A 20,009-nucleotide genomic window follows, 5' to 3' on the forward strand; every position below is an offset into this window, starting at 1 on the left:
ACAATCACGTGGAATTACATTCACGATCAATCCATTCAACGCAGTTAGCGTTTCTTCCCACCCCGCTGCCTCGAAGATCGGCTGCTGTGAATAACCGTCTCTCTCTCCGGCTCAGAGAAAATTGAAACAAAGCCTCATGCTTTTGTTCCTTTCTTCTTCTCTTTGAATAACTCTTCAAGATCCTCGATTCCATGAACAATACCTCTTGATCCCTTCTCTGATTGTGAAATTCATCACGAAGTCTGTACTTCTTTACGAGTCAACTGTCGAATAACCCTGCAAAGTCTTGTGCAATCCTAGCCTCGGCTCACGGATCTTCCATTGAGAAGTTCCACGAGGACCGGTCTCTCCTTTTCCACCTGCCCCTTTCATCTATCTTCCAGCAGCGCAAGGTATGTCCCCTGTCCCCATTACAGCTCCCAGAATTGTAACGAATATCACACAGAACAATGAGTGACTCCGGCACTCATTGCCAGGACACTCCTGGTGAGGTGGATACTCGGACTTTGACAGATGACCCGTTTGGCGAGGACCATGAGAGACAACAACAACCTGCCCAAGGGAGTGTTGTCCAAGGACCAGGTCCTTATAACTATCAACAACATCTGACTCATCCTGAACTCCAAGGACATCATCACCACCTGGGAGGTGTGGCCCAGGAGCCTCCACAGCTTGATGTACTCGGAGCACTGCTCCCACCACTCAACCTGGACCCTTTTCCATCACCTGAAGTCATGCAAAACCCAAACAACGACAACAATTATCACGAACAAACCCAGCAAACCCAGCAAACCCAGCAAGCCCACAGAGAACAACGACCAAACCGACGATCTCAAAGCATGGCCTCCCATGAAGAGCGACAGGAAACTCCCAACCAGGCTTCAAGCAGACCAACTGTCGACAGTGCGAGACGAGGGGTGAGGCTCGTTCCCCCACGTTCACGACAGCCTCTTGAGAGATTGCCCTGGAATACTCGAATCAATCCTAGACCTGTCGAGATATCACGACTACCAGATAGATGGTTATCTGGTTGCAACCATTTCGCTCATTTTGGCCTCGGTCCACATGACGAGGAGCCTAAGCCTGAGGAGCACTCTCAGCGTCTTAAGTATCCCATCAAACTAAATCGGACGAGACGAAAGGGCCACGATGATAAGGGCAAATACGTTGTACACCGCCCAGATGGAGCGGAAATCATACCAGCTGGGACGTCCCTCCGACAGCTAATGACCGAGTATCCGAACCATTCATGGGGCGAAGGACTTAGGCTCCTTATGGCCGAAGGTATTACTGCTCGTGAGTTATACAACTATCTTCCTGATGAAGCGAAGAATACCTCAGGAGGAGCTCGGCCCCATAACAATATCCAACATGCCTTTGGAAGAGAGCTCTTCAAGATGGAGGAAGAAGAGACCCAGACCCGTCGTGAGCCCCAGAAGAGAGGTCAATCCGCTAGTGTGGAAGGCGACGAGACCACGGGCGAACCATCCACCAAAAAGCGAAAGACCGGATCGGCCAGTACGGCAACTCGAGCCAGTGCCATTGGTGCTCCTCCAGCATTGAACTTACCCCCTTTGAGGGAACTCAGACAACAAGAATCAGCGCGAAGAGATAATAGGGGCAATCCCACTCTCGGACAATGGGAACGAGGCATCGGGCCTATCATCCCCGCGTCTGAAAGATATCGGGATGGTTGGGCCCGGAGAATCCACAAATGGAAATCAATGGCCGATGAGTTTCTGTTGTTGACCGATGAGGAGTACTCGAGACAAGGCGAGCAGTCTCGCTTACTAACCGTGGAGAAATACTGGGAGTCTATCACAAAATTGTACTCCGCTGATATTAGGAGAAACCTTGGTATACCACCCACCGAAGTCCATGGAGCCAATGTGAGTGCTTCCTTCTGGATGAGACAGGCCGTGCTCAGAAGTCAACAAGGCGCCCAGAGAGAAGGAGAGCCTGATAGATGGTATCAAGAACGCATAAAACAGATGGTTTACCTCAATTTAAACAGATGGTTTGATACGAGGGTCTACCCGGTGCTAGGAGGCTTGCTCCAAGATGTACGGCAACAAAACTACGCTGCCTATGCACTTCCTCCCCGACATATATGGGAAGCTCAACTACAATACGATCCCGCGGCAACAGGTGACGATGAGGGGGAGGAGGAGGAACCTGAAGCTGACGCCGAGGATGACGAGCAAGGACCCTTAACCCCGTGGAGGACACGATGATTTCTGTGACACAAGATTGTCCGTTGGGAAGTGGTAATGAAGGGCCATGGGAGTTTCGAGAAAGAATGTGGTATTGAGAGGGCTATGGCCAATGAAGAATCATCCATGAGGCAGGGAGCAATTGCTGATGGAAGGAAGAATTTTATGAATGCGTGTTCAATCAAGATAGAGCTTTTGAGGGATGAGTGATCTACTTCTCGCCCTTTGCAAAGGCTCAAACGAAGTATGTATGACTAGGACGAGACACTCGAATACCCACAGCGTGCTGAAACGATCAGCGCTGAGCTCAATGACACAAAAAACATTTGAAATTCGTCCATGACACATATTAAACCTATAGCTTCGTTTATGAGTCGAGTTGCAGACAAATCATGAATCCAGATGAAAGTCTGTAGTCGAGACCTGAGCGGAGATGAATCTCGAAGCAAGAAGTGAAACGAGTTGAAAAAGGGGCGTATAGTCCAGATCAGGACTAGCGTAAATTCGGGAAAATACTTTTTCCGGCTGATAACTATATAGCGGGCGCCCACACCATAGCCCAACTTGCAATTTACATCGAAATGCAGCCTGTCGTTTTCCTCCCTTGGCGCCTGAGACTGGCGGTCTCCAGATCTCAGTCAACTGGGTTTGGCAGTTCTAGCGAGCGAGCTCCCGGAGCACTGCTATCCTAGTGGATATCCAGACCCATCGGAGGTACGGTGCACGCTGATGTGGTCCGGTACTCACCGATGTACTGGACGAGCACTTGGGACGGAAAAGGCGCTGGAAGTCTCTGTTACAGTGGTCTCGAGTGCTAGAACAAATTGCCTTTTGAACCTGTGTTCTTTGAAGTGTGGCCAGGCGCTGTCCAATGCGAGCCACGGTACACTGAGCAAGAACCTAGGACGGACCAGACTACCTACAAAATGAGAACCACGTTCTATTGTACTCCAACAGGACGGGTGCCGATCAGGAGGCGTTGCACAGGGCGATGAAAAAGACACAGTACAATAAACATAGTCGAAATGACATCCTTCCACGAGTCAAAGTATCTGAATTCCTCAACACCACATTACACATACATAGACTGGACTACATTAATGACATATAGCCACCTCTACAGCGTGTACACCTCGCCACTGTCCTCCAGGAACATGATCTGGTTCGCCTCACCCATTGCCTTGAGGGCAGCGGTGACTTCCTCGCCCGAGAACTCGGTGGCATTTCTACTCCTCTCCGTCAAGCGATGATTCACCGCGGCCGTGATGTCGTCCACAGTGGCCATGTCATTTTGGAAGAGGGATGTCTGAGTGAGTGGGCCGAGTGTTTCGCGGAATGTGCGGAATCGTTGTGGTGCAATGCTTGGCCCACGCTCGGGTGAGGACTCTGGCGATCCAGGTATCTCGTTTTGTGTACGAGTTTGACTTCGACGAGACTGGGATTGAGAATCCGTCTGTGTCGGTGGCAGCTGAGAGCTGGGAATAGAGCTAGCTAGAGACATACGCGACAGCTGAGACTCAGCCCCTGTTGGGCGTTGAGAAGAGACAGGTTCATCGTCGGAGTCGTCCTCCTCTTCCTCTTCATCGTCGTCATCGGCAGCCCGGCGAGAAGGACCCGAACCGTTTGCTGCACCTTGCGTACGAGTGGACTTTTGGCTTCTGGTTTGTGGTTTCGCTGCTGTCTTTCGATTTGCTGCTGATCCTCGATAGGCAGTATCAGCATCGTCAGCATCACTGCTATCGTCGCCGCCGTCCGAGTCCTCCTCGTCCGAGCTATCCATATTGACATCTTGCGTCTTACGTCTCTTCTTTCTGCCGTCTTCTTTGACAGCCAGTTCTCTGAACAGAGCAAACTTGAGAATCCGCTCTGCTGCAATTGCGTCACTCTCCTCGACACGGCTTGACAGCCTTGCCTTTGCATGAGCAGTCGAGAGTCGAATGAGAGTCTCCAATGTTCTGGCAGTCATCGGACTGGTTCTTCTTTGGTTACCCTCGATTTCGTCGTTTCTCAAATTCGAATAGGCTGCCACCACGTAATCACTAGCCTTCTTAGTCAAGACAGGCTTGCACCTGCTCTTCGCGTACTGGATGTATTTCTTGATGAAAGGCATGCTGATTGGTGTGATCTGCTTGTTTCTCCCACGGCCACTTGTAATTGTCATGCCAGAATGAAGGACAACACTGTACTTCTCCCAAACTTCTGTAGTTGTTTGAGTATCATTTTGATCTTCCTGGATGCCGATGCCAAGCATTTGATTTGATTGTTCGCGGAGTGGCGCTCCTTCTTCGGTACCTGGCGCTCTGTAGGTATGCATCCGGAGAACATGTTCAGAAATTTCCCGATCTCTCTCATCATTGATATCATCTGTTACCACGAAGAGTAAATCAAAACGCGAGAGCAGAGAATCGGGCAGCGCAATGTTCTTGTGTGGATCCTTGTTGCTGTCATATTGGCCGAAGATTGGATTTGCTGCTGCGATGACACTGCAGCGTGCATTGAGAGTGGTGTGGATTCCAGCTTTGGCAATCGTAACGGTCTGCTGCTCCATGACTTCGTGGATAGCAACTCGATCGATATCACTCATCTTGTCGAACTCATCAATGCAAACAACACCACGATCACCCAAGACCATGGCACCGGCCTCAAGTCTCCGTTCTCCAGTTTCTTTGTCTGATGTGACTGCAGCAGTAAGACCAACGCCTGACGAGCCTCGGCCAGTCGTAGCAATAGCCAGTGGTGCAGTGTTGAGAACAAAACGCAAGAGCTGTGATTTGGCGGTGGATGGATCGCCCACCATGAGGACGTTGATGTCACCCCTCAGATGGGTACCGTTTGGTAGATTCTTTTCCATGCCACCCAATAACATAAGCAAGATCGCCTGTTTGATGTGATCATGTCCGAAGATACTGGGAGCAAGAGACTGCGACAATAGCTCAAAGATATTGGCTTTCTTGGACATCTTGTTGATGTTCCGTACATCCTGATCAGTGATGGTAGCTTGTGCAATGCCACCACCTGATTTTGAAGACAGCAAGACAATATTGTTGGCTAGAATGAGTGTTCTGAAGATTGCAGATCCAGCTCCAGCATTTCTATTACCCAAAGATCTGAAGATCCCAACGAGCTGAATTCGATCACCAGGCTTGACCCGGTCAACCATGTCATCATCCAGAATCACATCAACACCGCGAGGCAACTGACCGGCAGGTGCTCTTTCGGGCATTTCTTGGATACTAATTGTCTGATGATCTCTGTAGGTGCAATAACCATATTCTGTAATCAGCTAGAGAGATGTAAGCAAGAGAAGTCTTAAAGAAGCAAAAGTTGAACCTACTGGATTGCCCTCTCCATCTTCTTGAGGATAGACACTTGAACTTGCCGGTCCATTGGCAGTCATGGTCTGATCTCTGTATTCTCGGAACATGAATGTTTTCTTCTTCTCATTCCAATGCACACTCTTGACAACCTTTGGCCTGACGAGACTGCACTTGGTGACGATGCCTTCCAGACAAACCATACGGTTCAACAGCGAACTTCCGAGTGTTCTTGGACTGCATGAATTTTCTCCAAAGGACCCAGAATACGCGACATAGTATAGTGTGTCTTCATCTTGCTCGAAGTTTGCTCGATTCGGGACCGTACTGATGATAGTCTTCAGGGCCGCATCAAAGGCTAGGGAGAAGTCGAAGGGCTGATAGAGGAGGCCGTCCGCAAGTGGTCGTGAGTGAGATCGAATATCGTCAATGCTGACCACGAGTCGTCGCAGACCACGATTGAGCATCAACACGATGTCACCGCGGTACGACCGGGCCCGAGGGTCGGTGGGATCGAGGAACTCGGTCGCGAGTCTGACTCTGTCACGAACCGCCTCATCGCGGAGTTGACGGGTATCGAGCGCCATCTTCAAGTCAGTGAGGGTTGTAGTGTTGCTTGGAGATGTTGCAATATTCCTTGAAAGAGGGGGTGCGTGATTCTCAACGATCATAAGAAGGGATTCTTTCCCAAAACGCGTAGACGCGTAAAGTGGTTTCAATTCCTTGGCGCGTTTCGGCACGCCTGCAACCACTTTGCGGCCAATCCAGCGTGGAAATCAGAGCACATTGAACCACCACCAAAACGATCGAACTGGAACTCCTTTTATTCTTATTTACATGTGTCCTCTAGTAAATCTATCCACTTGAAGCGGCCGCCACATCAACCTTAGCGTCGTCTGCCAGCTGCTGCAGATCTACACCAAGCTTGACTTCCAGGATACCACACCTTCCACCCTTAACTGCCTCCACGGCTTTTGGCAACTGCTCTAGCAACTCAGCAACGCTCGATACCTGGGCCGCCCAAGCCTTGTCGCCCGTGGCAGCCTTTGCAATACCGGCATAGTTCGGTGTTGGGTCAAAGCTGATATTCAATTCCTTGTTGTCGACCTTGCTACCTTCTCCATCCGGATGGACGAGAAGCATAGATCGACGAGGTGCATTCCAGCCTTTATTGTTCAAGATAATGGTCAAGACCGGGATATTATAGCGCTGTGCAATCCAGTATACCGAGCCAGGCACTGAGAAGAGGTAAGTGCCATCGCCGACGATCTGACACACGAATTTGCCCTTGTTGGTTCCTTCTCTGTCTCCAGCTGCGACATCTCTGGCCTCAAAGTCGGACGCGAGCTTGATGCCGAGGGCGCCACCTCCAGACCAACCCAGTCCTCCTCCGCCACAGTTGATCCATGATTTGGGCAGAACTGGTGCGATTGTGTCGGCGATGAACAGACTGAGCGTTACCGCTTCCACTGCGAAAATGGTGTCTTCAGGTACAGCTGCTCTTATCTGACCTCCAAGGATGTGTGGGTCAATTGATGCGTTCTTGGGGTCGGAGGGAACCTTTGCAAGTTCCTTGACCTGATTCCAACGTGCATTATATGATTCTTCTCGTTTCTTGGCGGCAGCTTGATGGGCGTCTGCTGACAACGTACCAGGAAGGTCCTTATTTTGAGCAAGAAAGTCGTTGATCTGTGAGAAAGAGGTGGCCGAGTCGGCCTTGTATCTTGCGAATGCCGGAATGTAGAAGACGGGCATCTGTTGCTTCAGGACATCAACATCGATGTGGATGATTTTTGCGTCCGCCTTGGGTTTACACTGAGTTGGAATCCAAGGGACGTCGCAGTCGACAACCAGGATGAAATCGGCAGTCGTGATAGCAGGATCCGAGCCGTACCTAAGACCCAAGGCAGCAGGATGATTTGCTGGGAAACACATATCAGAACCACCAGTGTCAAGAACTCGGAGACTTGGGATCTTGTCTGCTAGGGCGACCGCCGCAGTGACTGAATCAGCATTGCGACCGGTGTACCCCACGATCAACAAGGGCTCTTTGGCGGCAACAAGATGTTCTGCAACAAGTTTGACAGCGTCCTGTGGAAGTGCGGACGGGCCGACCTTCTCCCACTGATTCTGTTCTAGGTGATATGGTTCAATGTCTTCCTCCATGGCTTCTCTTGCACCGTAGAGATAGACTGGACCCTGGGGGTCACTGGTCGCAAACTGAAGTGCGCGATTGACCAACTGCTTGACATTCTTGCCACCCTTGATCTCCCCGGTGTATCTGCAGTACTGCTGTACAATCTGCTTTTGATCGGGTACGTCTTGGATCCAGTGTATGTATTCTGTTCTTGAACCTCGATATTCGCCTTCGATCGTGTACGGAGACAGGCCTGCGAAAATGAGGATCGGTGCTCGACCACAGGATGCATTATGAACTGCAGCGCCTAGGCCTTGAGTTCCGACGTCGACGTGGACAATGACACATTGGGGCTTATTGGTCAATCGAGCGAAGCCGTCTGCCATTGACAGGGCGACCATCTATCCTCATGGTCAGCTAGCAGTTCTCATGACCAGTCCGCAGTCCTCTCAGGTTGGGAACCTACCTCGTTGGGACATGTAATGATTCTGGGAAACTTATCGCCTAGCACCTTCTTACCCTTGGCCATGGCCTCCATGATTGAAGGATGATCGGAACCCAAGTTCACGAAGACATGTGTAATGCCGGCCTCCATGTTAGGTCAGCCAAAATGAAATAACTTGCTGGTTCTGGATTCCATCCTCACCTCCCATAATGCCTCGAAGAAGGCGAAAGAGGCCGTGTATAGACTAACGAAGCGTCTTAGCCTCGATTTTATTCATGAAGAGAGAAGTGTGGGATCTTACGGTTTCTTCTCGACCGAACCCATTTTCTGACCTTTGCACGCGAGGAGCGCGACAGTATGTTCCGGTCAGTGGAGATGCAGTGAGATCCCCGGGGGTTGATGCTTCCAACTGACAGTATTTGAAAAGTGTGGAAATGACGATATTATGTACAGACAGTGAGGATCAGCAGTAGATGGAGCAAAACAAGGTAGAAGAGCAATTTGGTCTCACAACCAGCATGCGTGCTGGGAGGGGTCCATTTTATTTAGTGGATGGATGGTGGAGGGACAAATATCCAACGCGGTAATGTCCCGCTATTTGAGTGACGGTATACAATAACTCGCGCTTTTCTCCAGAAACATTCTGCCAATAGTTTGACACGTCAATGGGTAATCGTGACCCATGTTTCACGCCGAGCGAGAGGGGAAGAATCGCACACCACCGGCCATGATGGCATCGGGCAAGCAAGCACAATGGTATTTACTTCGTAGAAGTTGGAGATGCCACTTTTCCCGGTGACGAGATGTGGGGGAGTGACCCCGATCTCGGCATATGGCACCGGGCTTCGGGCACCAGGCTTCGCGCACCGTGACCGATACCCTTTCATGAACAAACAATTATCGTTCAAGGGTGATAGGGCTGAGCCGAGGCCTCAGACATAAAGGGCGTCTGTATCGGTGAGGAATTGTTCTTTTCTGTGCCCCCGTTTCACGGAGGCCAGGTTGCTCTATCGAACACTAAGATGCAGGGTCCCGACAATAGCCGCGATCATTCACACAGCATCCGGCGGCTCTGGGTTGAGGCACACTGTGACACCGACGAGCATTTCCGCACCTCTCGTGCGACACACACAACATATCCCGAATCGAGTTCCCGAACAATCCGGCGGATGAGCAGCCAATGGGTTTTTGGGTGAAGGATCGCAAATGTCCAACCAGATCCATTCTAACTCCAGCCTCTTCTGCATCTTTCTATCTTGGCCTTAGTGCTAGCGTAGGTAATATAATTCCAAATAGTCGTATACATGGTAGCTCTCTGGTCCAATCACCATGGCATGGCGGCTTGAAAGCGTACACTGAACGAAGATGTTGTAGCAACCACCAGTGGAAAAGAGGAGTGGGGAGGCAGTGCCGTTGCGGCACTGGCAAGAATTGAATCTGGCCTACATTACTACGGGAACGTTGCATGGGAACAGGTGCTTGCAGTCATCAATTCCTGTTTACACGTTCTGTACACATCTAGGTTAAGAGAAACTAGGGTAGTATTACCAGGACCAGAATTGCACATTATATCCATATAATCCCCATTTGAGCCCTATCAACAACCAATTGTGAATTGACCAAACATGACTGGACCATATCCACGCTGGAGTATATACGATCCCTGCAGATTCCTCGACAACACCAAAACGAAATCAGAAACCGCCCATGCCTCTCACACGCTGAACAGCACCAACGATGCCCTTGGCCCAAGCGAACCTCCCTGGATCAACACCGATCGCGCCTTCGGCCTGCTTGCCCGTCTCCGGATCCTTCCAGCACCCAGCATCAGGCCCATCCTTGCCGACCTTCCCGAACAGATGCGTGTTTTGATTCTGTCGGATCCCCGCCAGCCACGCTCCCACGACCAATTCACTGTCGATCATGACGTTCGTCTCCTGGCTGTGGTACCAGCTCTGCGTGTCCTGGTTGCCATTCCCTTGGATGCCGATGTGTCCGTCGACGACCATGAGCTTGATGTGGCACGAGCGGGACTTGAATTTGTTGTGGATCGGCCGTGTCTGGTCTTTTGCCACGTAGACGTAGATGTTGAGGTTGCTGTGATATTCCTCCTGAAGCTCCTTGTACAGGTAATTCGCGATGCCTTCGTTGTGCCCGCCTTGCATGGGCAGGAGTTCGCCCGCGTCGTTGTAGCCCAGGCAGTAGTAGTACGTGACTTCGATTCCGCGCCGACAAGCTGCCAGGATTTCGGGGAGTAAAGCTTCGGCGTTCAGGTCCGGGGTTTGAATGAAGACGGACTTCTTGGCATGCCGGAGAGCAGATGTCCAGGCTTCGTTCTGTGGCGTGTAGAGCGCTTGCTTCGTCGGGGCGCCCCACGGTTCGCGGCAGACCATCGCGACTGGGAATGGTTCATGGCGAGGGATCGGTATCAGCGGAGTCATTGTATCGCGTGGCTCGATCTCTGGAGCAGTGCCCTTGGTGTTGGGTTGGATGGTGGTATTGAGTAGTCGAGTGATGGCGTTGATTCGCGTCTCGCCTGGAGTCGGGTTCAATGTTGCGACGGCACGCAATACTTCTGATTTGAGGTCCTCGTCGTAGTGAGGATCTTGCGAAGTGTGCTGAGGAAGGTTGAGCTGTGTTCCATGAGATGCGACATCACGCAGAGAGTGGTCCCCCTCTGGTACCGAATCCGTCCTGCAATTGGTCAGAATCTGTGGAAGACTTCAGCGTGATCATCAGTACATACGCATGATAGACATTAACGAGTTTTCCGTTGTCGTCGAAAAGAGTGGCGTATTCTTTAGCCTCGAATGTCGGCGTCGGGCGACCAACATTGGGAGTGTTGATACATGGAAGAGTCGGGGTCATCAGCTTGTGCCACGATATTAGGGCGACATCATAGAATGAGTCAACAATATCGCCCTCGAACTGTGTCATCATCTCGAGATTGTCAATATCCTGAATATTATTGCTTTGAATTATGGCAATCTTGCGGTCGATTACACAATATCTGGTAGAGGATGGACAGGTCAGCACTCAGGCAACTTCTTCCTTTTGGACGAGAAAGGAGCAAATAAAAGATATCAGAAGGAGGCTGTACTTTGCATGAAACGTGCCAAAGATGGGTTGATGGTAGTTCATCACCTCAAGATCGAGATTGGGCAGCTCTTCAGGACGAGGTATACGAATCTTGCCCTCAGGGTCAGAATAGTCCTCTGGGCTCACGGGCAGATGGTTCTTGATGACCTGAACAATGTTAGAACGAGGGATTCTCCTGTTTGCTTGGTGACGTGCCTGCTTTGCACTGCCCCGATCATAGATGATCTTGACGACAACTCGTCGATTGGTCTTGACGGCCTTCTTCGACAACTCCTTGAGTGCATTGGTTATCAATCTAGTGGGTTCTGAGTAGGACCAGAAGTTTGTGGCGAGGAAGACTTCATGTTCAGCGCGGGCGATAGCGTTGGACATGTGGCGACATATGTCAGGCACCGTTGCCATGATGGTCAAAGGGCAAACACCATTGCTACCAAGTAATGCAGGCGAGCATACGCCCACTAGTGGGTTCTTTTCCAGTGTACATAAGACATCGTGATATATCTAGTGACTTAGGTTAGCAAACTTCCCGGATCAGGCTGCATCATGGAGCGGAATATGTACTCTCAGAAACAAGTCGCTGGGTCGCGAATTACCCCATTTCCCACATTGGAAAGCTTGCTCTAGGTCTTCTGCAGCTTCGGTGGAGATATCAACCTTCTTGGTGACTTTCTGATCATCGGCATCAACGCCGAAGAGCTTCTTGCACGCATCATGAGGCGACAGCGTTGGATTCTTGGCGAGCTCGGAACTGACGGACAGGTCTCCGCGACAAAGTTCGTAGACGTTTTGTGGAATCATCTCGCCGACAATATGAACTTTGCTTCCTCTTGTTCAGCTATGTACTTTTCTTGTAGATGTAGGTAATCAAAGCTAGGTGTTCTAGATTTGTGGTCAAAATTGAAAGCTTACATTCTCCCTCGAAGGATCAATTAGCAACAGAGCAGGATGTAGTAGTGAACAGCTAAGCGACATGGTAGAGACAGTCAAAATATAAATCCACAACTGAAGAACAAAGGCGAATATAGTTCTGCCGGAAAACAAGAGAGTTTGGATCGAGGCAAAAGGCCACGCACGTCAGGGTCCCTGAATATCCAAGTTCTGAGTTTACTTGCTGTCCTAGATTGGCGAGACTCGTGTTCAGCTATTGGCACTACGTCAGTTATCGCTGCCGACTGGACGTCCAAGCGCAGTTGACCCCGCTAAGCCAGGGGGTCAAACAAGCCTTTTAGCTTACCGGCCAGATGAGCTTGGCTAGATTGGCTCTGGGGATCAGGACGCATGGTGGGAACTTCAACTGATCATTCTGCGGTAATAGAGCTAGTCACGGAGGGTGACGTGTTCCAGAGACTTGTGCATTATCACGTGGGACGCATGTTTGGGTACCAAGCAAATGTCCATCAAAGTAGAGCGAGCCTCTGTGCCACCATATTCATCTATATGTACGTAGACCTATGTGATGGTCAGTCAGTATGGAGTGCTAGATACCCGGGTATGATTGTCTTGACGAGGCGCTAATGGCGATATATGTTATAAAACGTCCCATGTGAGTCAATCGAGGTCACATGAAAGGCAACATTGACTCGCAATGCCTCAGCATTTCATTGCTATTATGTTGTCTATCCACCTGACATGCGTCCCCAGGATAAACACATATCATCCATCAAATGCTCAATTGTAGCCGCCCATTTTCTTCCCTCCATAGACGCCTTTATATCGTACTATATCTCAACCCAACAAACGCTATCATTTGATTGACGAATTCAATTTATAATTGACCAGAAAGGATGGCTTCAGTAGCTGGACAGAGTTAGCATATACTGAACATGACGGGAGTGTCTGGGAGGACTTACCACTTCCAATGTATGCACGCTTTACATCAAGGTTCACATTAAATCTTCGCTCCAGCTCCTGCTTGATTCCTTTCTTCGTAACTGTCATCAAGTCGGCAGTCTTCAAAATTTCGCGGATCTCGTTCAGAATCATGTCATCGGTGGGGAGACCAGTTAGATCAGACATCTCCATATCGGCAATGGATCGTCCACTTGTCATCAGCCCGCCTCCAAGCATGTCCGATGGTGCCAATGACATTCTCGACTGGTTGTTGCCTCCTGCATAAATTTGAGAATGCATGTCAAGTTGTGATACGGATCTGGAGTTCGGCATGAGATGTTGAGTGTCGTATCCAGTACCGTACACAGACCCAGCAGGATGATACGACTTAGTGGCGTAGCTGTATCCAGAGACTTCTGATCGTGCATCATCTCGCTGTGTTTGAGCGTCCCAGAGTTCTGCCTGGTATTCCTCCCACTTCTTCTTTGGGATTGAATCGGGATCGAATTTACCTTCGTCTGAGATGAGAACCTGTTTGCCCTTCTCGCCAGTCACCAATCGTGTGTTACCCCAGCTGAAATCGTCCATATGCCAAAACGAGTATAGTGGAAGTCCAAAAGAAAAGATGGGCATTGCGAGGATATAAACAATCATCCATCCAATCATTTCCCATTTTCGGCGTAAAATGAAAATAAATGCTTGTAAGCCGTAGACAACACCAAGCAACACAAAGGCCATGAGGGGGATGACAGACGACGAAGTCGACACCTTGACAATCAGATATCCGATGTAAAAAACGGTGACCGGGGCAACTATGGTGGATAGCAGATCCAGAAACACGATAAATCGCATACTGAAACAACAAAAACCGCAGAGCTGTTGGAGTGGGATCAGCTCGATCAGATTGTGGACTGTACTGTTAATCCAGCGACGTCGTTGTGACATGAAGACTGCCCAGCTGTCAGGTGCAATTGTCCAGGCGTGGGCATGGAAAAGATACTTGGTCTTGTACTTGGCGTGGTGCTTGAGGAGTAAGGTCGTCAAAAATCTGTCCTCACCCAGATGGAGCAAGTTCTTCATGTGCAACGTATCGACCCGTATTTCGGAATAGTCGTTGATGATCTCCTTGCTGACGAACAGTGGCTTGCCAGTTTCCGCGGCTCGGATTCGATACATGGTGAAACAGCCAGGTAAACATGTCACCGATCCGAAGAGGGACTCGAAAGCCTTTGTGAGGTTGTGAGAGATGTAATATTCGTAGACCTGCATCATTGTGATGAAGGATGCCTTAGCGTTGGTGAGTGATGTTTCTCCACAAACGCCGATCAACCGGGTGTCGCGAAGGAATGCTGCAACCATTCGAGTTGCCGAATCAGGGGCGACGACTGTGTCAGCATCGATCTGAAGCATAAACTCGTAGAAAGTAGGGTTGACGCCAATGATGTTCCGAATTTGGTGGTGCATTTCAAGCTCGAGCGGGCTCATCGCGAGGTTGTAATGTACGCGGTTGAGGAAGCGCATAATCACCATTTGTGAATCACGTTTACCTCTATTTCCAGGCTTTGAGACTTCCGACGGTTTACCAATCTTGACAACAACCATGAATGGAACAATGTGGCCTTGAACCTCATAGAGCCCAGAGTACACTTTTCCCATGTTGTGCTGTTTCATACCTTCACCAAGCGATTCGAAGCTCAATGGCTCGGGGTCGACGGTTTCCGAGACACCCAAGATGTCAAGAACGATCCTTGGAGTTGGTCGATCATTCCCTTGACCGATAATCATACCATCACAGACCACTACCAAAAGTTTGCGTTTGTCATCGTAGCGCATACGAGCTGCCGAGTCTATCGCACGCCTAAGCGAATCTTCATCCTCAGTATAGGCAGGGACTTGGCAAATGATGAACTTGTCCAGGTTCTCAGGGACGTTCCTGCCGCCAAACTGAAGAGCTGCCAGAAACTTGAAGGCGATGACTGAACAGAGGAGGATTGACACAACAAGCAAAAGATATTGCGCGAACAGACATTGCGTTGAGTTACGCGTATCAGTAACCCCAACAAAGAAAAGGTTGTCAAGACAAATCTGCATGCGACTCCTAAGGCCAGAATCAATTTGAAGCGCGTTCCAGTATTTGGTCACGTCCTGGCCAGCTCGCTGTGTAAATAGACTGACCACGAGATCATCCATGAAGTTGGTGTCAACGCCGCTTGGGGCCTCTTCGCCTTCTTTGACTCTGACACTCCGACCACCTTGATTGTAAGTCGTGAAGTCATATACTCTGTCGTTTAGAACGGCAATCGCATGCGACTTGCCTGCAAGAGTCTTGACATATTGAGGAGTATAACCGATATTCCCTTTTTTGTAGTTCGCCTTTAGCATGATCTGCTGCTCAAACCACCAGTCTGCCCTGGGATCATTTGTGAAGGTTCGGAAGTCGTGGTAACGTCTGTTTGGATCGGCCGCAGAAATTACACTAGCAGACCCCGTAATATTGGTTGCGGTGTAATCGAGCTGGACAGACGGATCGATCCCAGAATCGGACTTGCCTTGGCAGAGAGCGGAGACCTGAACAGGGAAGAGACCGGTAGCATCCACGCCTGCATATTTTTCGAGTGACTTTTGGGGAATAATGCTAGGGTAGTGGCTCGGCATGAACGCGCCTAGATCGTATACCACTCCTCGGAGAGCGATATAAGCGTTGTGCTTTCCTACACCGTCGTGCGATGATAATTCAGCTGCCGAATAAACATGTTGCGTTGGACAAATGAGCCCTGGGAAGAAGAGAATGAAGAAGATTGCAATACCACAACTGAGCCAGATGATTAGATTGATCGCAAATTTTTCTCTCCACGCGGTTCGAACATCTTTGCGCTTCATTCTGCCGATCCACTTGATGCCAAAGTCCGGGATATACCAAGTAAGCAGATAAACAAGGGCAAGCCAACGTTTGCGGCTTGAAGAAACCGACACCACGTCGACTTCTTCCATCTTCTTCTTGTTGGCTTTTTCGGCGAGCTCTTCCTTGGTATCGAGATTTCGGAACATATCCCCAGAATGGAACGCTGACGCACCAGCTTCCGATTTGGTGTCCAGATCGCGGTTGCCGAAATAACCCCCTTTCGACTCATCGCCGTAAAACGATCCGGGGGTGCCATCGGCCGGTGGCATCAAGCGAGCTTTCGAGTCTGAGAATGGATTCGCCCCAGGAGTATCAGGCCTCGAAACGGAGCCTGCTTCTCCGCCAAAGTAGGTCGCAGATTGAGACGCTGAAAGAGAGATACTTGCCCAGCAACGCTCACTCATGAACACGCCAGTGCTGCCAATCCTAACTTCATTGGATGGCCATCTCTTGGTGTCCAGTACTAGTTGGGCTTTCTCTGCCTCGCTGCCCACAACACCTTCGTCGGAATCTGACAGTCCAAGGAATTCTCCGAAGGGTAAGAATATATTGAAATCCGCGGTGCGTAGTCGCTGACTGATTTCGGCAATTCCAAGAATTTGCAGTTGCTGTCGAACACATTTGCTATCGAACTGGTTTGCAATCCGCCTGTCGTTTGGCTTGAGGCAAAATATGAAGTAATTGTTGACGTTCGGTGCTGTCAGCGATTTCGTGATGTTGTCCAATGATGACAAAAATTGGGCTGCTGCACCTTGCGTGAGACCAGAGGCTGTCGATTTGGTGCGTCTTGATCTCCCCTCCTCAATTTGTGGAACTACTTCTGACTCATCTACGGCAGGTGTTCGATCTGCCCTTCTGCTTCCCGTTCTTCGCAGTTGATCGTGTTTCTTCCTCGACATACTTGGCATGCGTAGAGGCTTGGAACTGACCTGCGCTTGAACGATCGCAGTCTTTTCCGAAGGATGACTAATGGTATTCAGAGCCTCTTGTCCAAAGAGACTTCCGACAAAGTCGCTCGTTGTGGACTTCATGAGATTCATTAGATCGCCCGACACCACATCGCCATTCTCTTCAACCAGGCTGTTGACTGGATAGTCCACCTCACCAGCATAGTGTCGCACAGTAAAAGAAGCCGTAAGATTGGGAGTCACGAAATTGCTACCCGGCATGGTGGTGGTCGCACTCGCAACCGTGATAGCTTTGCTCTTGTTCTCAAATCGTTTTCGAAGGCTTTCTAGGAACTGAATGTCTGTGCGACCTCGACGGGTCTGATCGTCGAGAATGGCAAGCAAACCATTACCATGCTTCAGAAGACCGCGAACTGTGTCTGTGTTGTCGAAATAGCTGGTCGCTGGGACACTGACCTCTTCGCTTTCGAGGGCTTCTGTTGTTCGCTCGAACAAGCTGTGCAGGCAAGTGTTATAAAGCGACTCGCTGGCAGCGTTGTTCAGGAGTTGATCCAGAGTCGAACCGGTCGAAGTATGGTCGGCAAAACCAGGGAAATCAACGATGGAGATTGTATTAGCAACAGCCTCTTCGGTTGCACAGGTCCTTTGATTGATATTCTCGATAATGTAAGCAACAAGGAGAGAATATAGCGTTGTTGCCAGCTCATCGGCATTGCCACGAGCACCTTTGGGGTCCAGCATGACTGTAACGCGCTCCCTATGCAAGGTCTTCGTCTTATAGCGCAAGCTCTCCTCCAGTTCTTGCGCACCTAGACCCAGGAAAGCGGCCACGATAGCCAAGGTTTCAGTATTCTTGACCACAGTCACAGTCTCACCACCTTCATGAGAATAGCCGCCACTCTCTTCTGCTGCAGTCAAGGTTGCTTGGCCAGTGCCAAACTCCAGTTGCCCAATATGTAGAATTGCAGCAAGGACCTGGCAAATTTCGGCGATTTCCGCGCGTGGGAATTCGAGCTTGCGCAGGGCAGTCTTGAAATGCTGGAAGCCTTCAGTGTCGTTGATTCCAACCTTCATTTGGGTGGGGTGACCCAGATACCTCCATCTCTTCTGTGCCACCGAGGCGGAGCGAGAAAGGCCTGCCCCTGCAGTGGTGATGTGGGTTTCGCCAGTTAGACCCAAGTGTGTCTTTTCGGCCTGACTTGTACCAGCCAAAAGATAGTAGAGGACATGAAAGCTCCGTTCGCCAGTAGGTACATGGGAGATGCGGCTCCTCTCCAGACGGTGGTCCAACAATTTGCCACCGATGAGGGTGGGAATGGAGGATGAGGAATCGTATTGAAGCTCGTAGAACAGACCAGCTTTGGAGGCGGTTTGAGTGCTTGTGGTTTTTGTGGTTGTCAATGTATCGAAGACAAAGGCGGCGAGAGACAGTCGAGAGGAAAGCGGTGTTGAGGAAAAGGAGAGAAACGAAGTAAGAAGATGCGACCGCACGGTGGTTTTGCCAGAACCAGATTCTCCGCTTCAAATATGGTCAGTGGAACGGGTCAAGCACAGATTTAGAAGACTCACAAGAAAACAACAGCCTGATCTTCTGCCCTACTTCCCAGTCTTGTCCAAGCCCGGCGTGCGAGATCTTCTGCTTCGCCCATGGCACTGCCTTCCTTTTCCCCATTAGGTCCTCTTGTCGAGGAAGTGTAGGTATTGAGGCATATTAGACCTTGCGAAGAAAGCCGTGCTGTCGGCAGGGACACATGAAAGCGGCTGGCGAGGTGTGCTGTCAGATGGGTATCGGATTGAAGATGAGGCGGTAGAGCAGGGAGGGAGGCCTGCAAGTGTGCAGGGACATTTCCACGAGCTGCCATGACGGGCAACAGTGTGAAACGCGTCAACTGAGCGCTTCAGATGTAAGATTCGTATATATATCGGCCTTGATTGCCGTGAAAACGGTTGCAGGTCAATTCATCGAAAGCAGAGCGATACGGAGAATGAGGTTTATCGAGGCAGTTTAAGGAGTGAGTCGAGATGGATGAGTAAGGGGAATTCGTAGCCCGGCGTAGTGTATAGAAACAATAAAAAAGACCGCAGAAAAGACTACTTTGACGAAGCGAGAGTATATGCACCGTGGTCAGTGGAGGAGATGCAACAGACGTGAGTAGAAATGAGGTATGATACTCGATCAGCAACCAACTTGGATTGAAGGGTGTTTTCTTTGCAAAGGAGCCGCCTCCAGGGTTGTTTGGGATTTTGGGTGGGGATGTACTTTTCCTTGTCAGGGTTTGTTTTTGACACGTATTAAAAAAAACAGTCCATGGTTCGGTTGTTGACTATACCTACAGCACCTAACGGGCAGTGCCTGCCGCCCGGACACCTGGGCTGCAGGACTTTCTTTCCCACCACCTGGAAGCCTGGGCCATGCATACTGAGTACAATTAGGGACGCTCCGTAATAATCATAAGGCGAGTCTCCGTGTCGCTGCGCCACGCGAGGAGCTGACAAGCATTATGCTCACAAGGAAAGACCAGCTCGAGCATGGGCAATCATCATTTAAGGTGCTCGGATATCCGTATAGTCAAGAAACAGCTGATGAATCTACGAAACAATTATAGATCCCTCGTTACCTTTTATTGGATTTCTGATAACATGCTGACTCTCACCACCTCGAGTGCTCGGCAGTAACGATGAAGTCTCCGGGGTCAGATTGTCAACTTGCCAACCGTCACCGTCATTATGCAATGATGCAAGGCAGTGATGGAATTCCGCTCTTCAACTTTGTTGGGTGTTGGCACCGGGGATTTCAAAAGTGTACAGGGATTCGATGACAATCACGAGTGTTAAGTTGTGGGGAGTAGGAAATTTAACGACAGCATGGTTGTTGGTGGCAAAGCCTATTTGGTAGATCCCTGCTAGTGATCGATTGTAAATTGTCATTTTGACATACAATTTCACGGTTTCTCCTTTCCCAAGCAAAATAAATAGTTGTGTTTTGGAGAGCTTGCGTTACGTACCTTGAGTCCTGGATCGTACGACTCTCACGGGCTTTAGTAGGAAGCTGTGTGATGTTTGAGGCGAATCGGAACTGGCTGACAGTTTTTGACATGAAAGCGGAGGCCGATGAGACATGCAGCACAGAGAAGCCTCAGCAGGTCGATCATGGATCAATC

The 20,009-nt window shown here is 50.0% G+C and overlaps 5 protein-coding genes across 5 annotated transcripts; 1 reads left to right on the plus strand and 4 right to left on the minus strand.

Moving 5' to 3' along the window:
* Positions 1–449: 449 nt before the first annotated feature.
* LTR84_005040 (uncharacterized protein) lies at positions 450–2,234 on the plus strand (the record flags this gene model as incomplete). The annotated part of the gene is made up of 1 exon (XM_064848612.1): positions 450–2,234. The coding sequence occupies one exon, from the start codon at positions 450–452 to the stop codon at positions 2,232–2,234; it is 1,785 nt and encodes a 594-aa protein (XP_064711236.1).
* A 1,096-nt stretch (positions 2,235–3,330) lies between these two features.
* On the minus strand, positions 3,331–6,114 carry LTR84_005041 (uncharacterized protein; the record flags this gene model as incomplete). Its single annotated transcript, XM_064848613.1, has 2 exons — positions 3,331–5,496; positions 5,548–6,114. The coding sequence occupies 2 exons, from the start codon at positions 6,112–6,114 to the stop codon at positions 3,331–3,333; spliced, it is 2,733 nt and encodes a 910-aa protein (XP_064711237.1).
* A 268-nt stretch (positions 6,115–6,382) lies between these two features.
* Positions 6,383–8,433, minus strand: LTR84_005042 (uncharacterized protein; the record flags this gene model as incomplete). Its single annotated transcript, XM_064848614.1, has 4 exons — positions 6,383–8,065; positions 8,131–8,253; positions 8,311–8,353; positions 8,411–8,433. The coding sequence occupies 4 exons, from the start codon at positions 8,431–8,433 to the stop codon at positions 6,383–6,385; spliced, it is 1,872 nt and encodes a 623-aa protein (XP_064711238.1).
* Positions 8,434–9,803: 1,370 nt separating this feature from the next.
* On the minus strand, positions 9,804–12,006 carry LTR84_005043 (uncharacterized protein; the record flags this gene model as incomplete). Its single annotated transcript, XM_064848615.1, has 4 exons — positions 9,804–10,803; positions 10,856–11,119; positions 11,210–11,709; positions 11,770–12,006. 4 exons carry the CDS (start codon positions 12,004–12,006, stop codon positions 9,804–9,806), a joined length of 2,001 nt encoding a protein of 666 aa, XP_064711239.1.
* Positions 12,007–12,973: 967 nt separating this feature from the next.
* LTR84_005044 (uncharacterized protein) lies at positions 12,974–18,710 on the minus strand (the record flags this gene model as incomplete). Its single annotated transcript, XM_064848616.1, has 3 exons — positions 12,974–13,005; positions 13,059–18,367; positions 18,418–18,710. 3 exons carry the CDS (start codon positions 18,708–18,710, stop codon positions 12,974–12,976), a joined length of 5,634 nt encoding a protein of 1,877 aa, XP_064711240.1.
* Positions 18,711–20,009: the final 1,299 nt, after the last annotated feature.

Source organism: Exophiala bonariae, assembly GCF_035927105.1.
Source record: "Exophiala bonariae strain CCFEE 5792 chromosome Unknown scaffold_2, whole genome shotgun sequence".
NCBI classification, from domain to species: domain Eukaryota; kingdom Fungi; phylum Ascomycota; class Eurotiomycetes; order Chaetothyriales; family Herpotrichiellaceae; genus Exophiala; species Exophiala bonariae.